The 6,000-nt window shown below is 44.8% G+C and overlaps 1 protein-coding gene across 2 annotated transcripts in view; it reads right to left on the bottom strand.

Annotated features, from left to right (window-relative positions):
* Positions 1-2,380: 2,380 nt before the first annotated feature.
* Positions 2,381-6,000, bottom strand: part of RNLS (renalase, FAD dependent amine oxidase) — a 138,465-nt gene continuing 134,845 nt past the window's right edge. The window contains exon 7 of one of the 2 annotated variants that reach the window (XM_039547525.1): positions 2,381-4,956. In XM_039547525.1, coding sequence (XP_039403459.1) covers positions 4,804-4,956 — 153 coding nt within the window. In that variant the 3' untranslated portion in view covers positions 2,381-4,803. The remainder of the gene's footprint in view (positions 4,957-6,000) is intronic. The other variant, XM_039547526.1, reaches the window with a different exon arrangement.

The following is a 6,000-nucleotide window of genomic DNA, read 5'->3' as shown; positions in this document are numbered from 1 at the left end:
CAGCGACCGCCAGAGCGCCCCCCGCGGCGTGCCGCCGTGCTTGGAGTGGCGAAATTCCTAGAGCCGCCCCTGCGTGAGGTAATAACAGTAGGAAGAGTGGCCTCTTAAAATATATACTAACTACTTATATATAGATGTGCACTCTCTACCCACCAACTGTTCTATGACTGCAGAGGTGTTAAAAGGCCACTCTACTTTGAACTGTCCCTTACAATATGCTAAACAATCTATTCCACCTTGCCGTGACACTGGGAGTGTCTTTCCTAGACTTGAAGAAGAGCTCTATGTGGCTCAAAAGCTTGTCTGTATCACCAGCAGACGTTGGTGCAGTAAACGATATTATCTCACCCACTTTGTCTGCTCTGAGAGTGACATTTTTTTCCTGGCTGCAAACCAGAAGAATACCTAATACTTCCAAATTGCTAAATATGACTTATGCTATATCTACACTGCGCACCTTACAGCCGCGTCGCTGTAAGGTATGCAGTGTAGCCGCTCTTTGTTGGCAGGAGAGACCACTCCCACCGAGGGGCGGTAGCTTTGTCAGCAGGACAGTGTCAAGTGCTGTAGCTATCTTTAGAAATCTCACATTGGTACCTTCTTTGCGTTTTGTCAAATCTGCAGTGAAAGTGTTCTTAAAATGAACATGTGCTGGGTCATCATCCAAGACTGTTATAACATGAAATATATGGCAGAATGTGGGTAAAACAGAGATGGGGACATACAATTCTCCCCCATGGAGTTCAATCACAAATTTAATTAATTAACACATTATTTTTTTAACGAGCATCATCAGCATGGAAATATTTCCTCTGGAATGGTGGCTGAAGCATGAAGGGGCATATGGATGTTTAGAATATCTGGCACATAAATACCTTGCAATGCCTGCTACAAAAGTGCCATGCAAATGCCTGTTCTCACTTTCTGGTAACATTGTAAATAAGAAGAGGGCAGCTGCATCTCCTGCAAATGTAAACAAACTTGTTTGTCTGAGCGACTGGCTGAACAAGAAGTATGACTGAGTGGACTTGCAGGCTCTAAAACAGGGGCGGCAAACTTTTTGGCTTGAGGGCCACATCAGGTTTTGGAAGTTGTAAGGAGGGCTGGTTAGGGGAGGGGTGTGTGGCCCGCCCCTGTCATCTGCTCTCCCCCCCCGCTTCTCGCCCCCTGATGGCCCACCCCTGGGACTCCTGTCCCATCTAACCCCCCCTGTTCCCTGACGGTCCCCTGGGACCTCTGCCCCTTCCACCCCCCCCCCCCCACTCCCTGTCCCCTGACCACTCCCAGAAGCCCTGCCTCTTACTGCTCCCCGCCGCCCCATCCAACCCCCCTGCTTCCTGACTGCCCCCTGGGACCCTTGCTGCCATTCAACTCCCCTGTTCCCTGCCCTATGACCGCCCAGGGCCGGCTCCAGGCACCAGCATTCCAAGCTAGTGCTTGGGGCGGCAATCTTCAAGGGGCGGCAGTCCCTGTTGTTTTGCCCCCAGCAGCACGCCGAATTGCCGCCGCGGACGGCAGGGGCAGTCCGTGTGCCCTTAGGGCGGCATGTGCGTTTCCGTGGTGGCAGCAATTCGGCAGCAGCTTCTATATTTAGCTGTCCGCAGCAGCTTCAGCTAAATATAGAAGTTGCCGCCGAATTGTTGCCGCCGCGTAAACGTGCCTGCTGCCCTAAGGGCACACAGGCTGCCCCCGCCGCCCGCGGTGGCAATTCGGTGCACTGCTTGGGGTGGCGAAAACTGTAGAGCCGGTCCTGTGACCGCCCTGACCCCTATCGATACCACCACCCTGAAATCCCCTGCCCCCTTACCGCGCTGCCTGGAGCACTGGCGGCTGGTGGCGCTACAGCCACGCACCGCGCCGCACAGAGCACCGGGTCAGGCTGGGCGCTGCCCCAGGAGCTCGCAGCCCCGCTGCCCAGGGCATTGCGCCAGTGGCGGGGCAAGCTGAGGCTGCGGGTGAGGGGGAACTGCAGGGGAGGGGCTGGGGGCTAGCCTCCCAGGCCAGAAACCACACGTAGTTTGCCCACCTCTGCTCTAAAATATGACATTGTTTTATTTTTGAATGCAGGGTTTTTTTAACGTAATTCTACATTTGTAAGTTCAACTTTCATGATAAAGAGATTTCACTACAGTATTAGGTGAATTGAAAAATACAATTTCTTTTGTTTTTTTACAGTTCAAATACTTGTAATCAAAAATAAATATGAAGCGAGCACTGTACACTTTGTATTCTGTAATTGAAATCAATATCTTTGAAAATGTAGAAAACATCCAAAAATATTTAAATAAATGGTATTCTATTATTGTTTAAAAGAGCAATTAATTGCATGATTAATTTTTTAATCGCACAATTAATCGTGATTAATTTTTTTAATCGCTTGACAGCCCTAGTTTTAATGTTTCTAGTGTAGCTACTGTAACTCTGAACCTGGAAAGCCATCACAGTTTTATTCCTGTTATTACACTGTTATGTAATTATGCTCATGTGAAGTTCTTTTATACACTTTTTCTTTGAATTTGTTATCCACTAAAGCAATGGCAAATTCTTCTATAGTTGCTTCTCCTGTACCTTTTCTATAGTCACTAGAGTGCATCCTGTTTAAGAAGTGAAGGATCAATTTCTCTTCAGGCAGCAAAGGGTCAAAGAACTGAGGCATGATGCATTATTTGCTGAACCACTAATCTGGTAAATATTGAACTATTTTAAGTGCATCTATTTTCTGGTCCAGTAATGGGGTAGGTGTGTTAGTTAAATTCACTGACGTTAACTTTGTGTTACAACTCAGTGTTACAGCCCAGATGCAAAAGTATATATTAGAAAATACTATGAGCTAACAAATCTAGTGACATGAGAAATATACATTTGTATGTCCACCTATTATTTCTAGCACTCTCTTCTTTCTTCCTTTCAGAGGTACAGGCTGTTTATTTCTGGTTGCACCACTTTTAGGATAGACAACACATTTTATTGGTACTTCAGCTCTAGAAGCAAAGAAATAAATCCTTCTCTGAGCTTGCAGAAAGCTGTCAGTAACATCTTCTGAATTTAAAGCCAGTGTTACTTGACTAGTAATAAAGAAAGATAAATACACCACCTAAGAAACACAAAAAACAGATAACCCCAGAGCACAGATTATGATCTAATTAAGTAAATAATGTTACCAGTCATCTTGCACTGGATATTGGATTTTCTATTACATTTGGGCCCAACCCTGTGCTGCACAAGTGTGGTAGTGAGGGGAGAGGGAGCCACTGTTTGCTTGCATGGTAGGACTGCAATGTAAGACAGTGTGGGGGACAGGGACGGGAACAGTGATGGGGACGTGCAGGCAGTAACTACACTATAGCCCCACAGACGTGATCTTTTGCCTTGGAGACACAGTCAGACCCTCGACTAGCCCAGTGGGTAATGCAGCTGGCTTTGGGCAGTGAGTACATTCTGCTGCTTTTTAGAAGAGCAGTAAGATGTGTCCCACTCCACGTTCTCCAGAGCCCCAATGATCAACCTTACCCACTCTGCACCAGGAGGACCTATCAAATGTATGTTGGATGGTTTGGGGCAGTGCTGGGTGAACAAACTTTGGGGCCCTATGCAGTATGGCAACTGGAGCTGTGTGTGTTCTCCCAGTGGGGTGTGGGATGCCTCCTCCATGTTCACCCTACAGCAGCTCCTGCCCTGCAGGGCTGGCCTGGGTTCCAATCTAACGTGTTGGCTCTTGCCACAGCATGCAGGCTGGGCCATCCCCCTGTGATGCCCCACCAGCTTCTTGGTGCTGGATGGTTTGTAGTTGTTGTAGGGGGTGTGTGTGTTCCCTCCCTCCCCTGATGGTAGTAGGGTCCCTCTGAGATGTGGGGGAGGGGGCCTGGTTCATTAGTTAATCTGTGGGACTTACTAGGTGGTGATATTACTCTACTCTGTCATCTCCATGACCTCAGAGAGTAAGGACAGGATTTTATTCTGAATATGTACTATATAGCTCCAGAAGAACTTGACGTAGGCCAAGATTTTCAAACATGGGTGCCTAAAGTTAGGCTCCCAAGTCAGCTTAGGCACTTAAATAAATGGTCTGATTTTTCAAAAATACTGAGCACCCAGGAGTCTTGCTGACTTCACTGGGGGCTGCTGGGTACTTGGTACCTCTGGGGGGAAAAGGACACTTATTTAGGTACCTAACTATGGATTTAACAGGCCAACTTTTGGCAACCACGTCTGAAAAGTGTACTTGTAACTGTTACAGCCACTGGTTATACTGGTTCTGTGTGCTGGGTTCCCACTGAGAGGGGTGCTGGAACAATTTCTATAGTGGGGGTGCTGAGAGCCATTGCACCAAACTGTAAACCCTGTTTATAATGGAAACCATGTCATGCCAGGGGTTCTGCAGCACCCTCCGTTCCAGCACCTATGCCCACGGGTCTCATTGAGAGTTTTGGGCAAAGATCAAGAGCTGACACTAGTGTGTATTCCTAGGGTAAAAATTTCAGACATTTTTAGGGGCCTTCTTAAAGGTACTGCATTGCCCAGTATGACATTTCAAAAGCATCTTTTACCCTTTCAGCTTGTAATACCAGATGAAATCAATGGGCAAAAAGATAGTGGAATCAGGCCATCAGAAGAGTTTCCTTTATAGCAGAACAGCAAAATACATATCAGAGTCCTCAAAATTTATTTCCATTCAAACAGATATAAGCAATTTTTGATGTTTTTTTTTCTAATGTAAAATGTAGGCCAATCAGGTCAACAATACACTGAAATTTAACGTCATGGTAAAATTCACCATAGAACTAAAACTATACGTAGACTGCTTTATAAATTAGTCTTTAAAGCCTCGACAATACATATGGCAGAATCTATGCACCCATCAAAGTTGGAATGAGTAAATCCATCGCCCCCACACACCAGGAGAGGTTTGATGTGAAGAGTCATTTGTCCTGGACAACTGGGGATGGCTTTTGTAACCTGCAAAGGAAAAATATACAGGAAGAAGGATAAGCAAATATTTATTACTTTACATGCTGTATCAGATTCTGGCAATAAGGCCCAAAATATCACATAAAATGTTGACATTTTGATTTTGCTCATGAAAATACTTTCTAGCCAAACTATAAGATCACCTTCCTCTCATAAGTAGTGCCACTGAGCATTTGGCCCTTAGGAAGCACTTAGCTATGACCGTAGGTCATTCACATATACCTCCCCACATTATTATAATATTAATGATTTATGCTTATGCTTATTATGTGCTATGGGGTTTCCAAATAATCAAGAGGGATGGTCCCGGCTCAGAGGAGCTCAAAGGACAGAGACAATTAGAGACAAGTTAGGGTTATGACAGTGAGCAATTTACATAGATGTCAACTTGAGTTACTGTTAGGAAGTGCAGCTGAAGTGGGTCTACAAGAGGGATTTAAATATGGACAGGCTAGAGGCCTTGTGCATGATCCAGGGAGGCTGTATCATGCACGAAAAGGACAAATAATTGATTGTGAGAAACAAACAAACTACATTTTCTCTTCAACTACAATAATTGACCACTTCTTTGTAAAGCGTTTTGAGATCTACAAGTGAAACACAAGAGCTAAGGATTGTTATGATTTGTAGACTAATGGGTAAATATGCTAAAGATTATTATGTAATATGACTCCGAAAGGCATAAACATTCACTTAATTTTTTTTTTAAAGTAAGAGATTTTTATAGGCCTCTTTAAAAAAAAAAAAAAAAAAGTAAACTGTATATTTCAAAACCCATAAACAATTCCACTCTAATTAGGCTGAATCCTTGCATGCTAGTTTCCTACCTGCAGCAAATTTTCATGGCCACTTACTAACACCACTACAAATAGAAATTTGTATCCGAGACATCCTCCGGACTTTTGTGTCCTCGGCATGAGCAGGTACTGCTATAATTCCATACAAGCCCTTTATTTAGAAAATGTCAATGTACTTTCAGCCAAATAAATACTATACTTAGGAGTATGTGTGTGTGTGTGGGGGGGGGTCTTC

Source organism: Mauremys reevesii, linkage group 7 (assembly GCF_016161935.1).
Source record: "Mauremys reevesii isolate NIE-2019 linkage group 7, ASM1616193v1, whole genome shotgun sequence".
Classification (NCBI taxonomy): Eukaryota; Metazoa; Chordata; order Testudines; family Geoemydidae; genus Mauremys; species Mauremys reevesii.
This window is presented reverse-complemented; position numbering and strand designations above follow the sequence as displayed.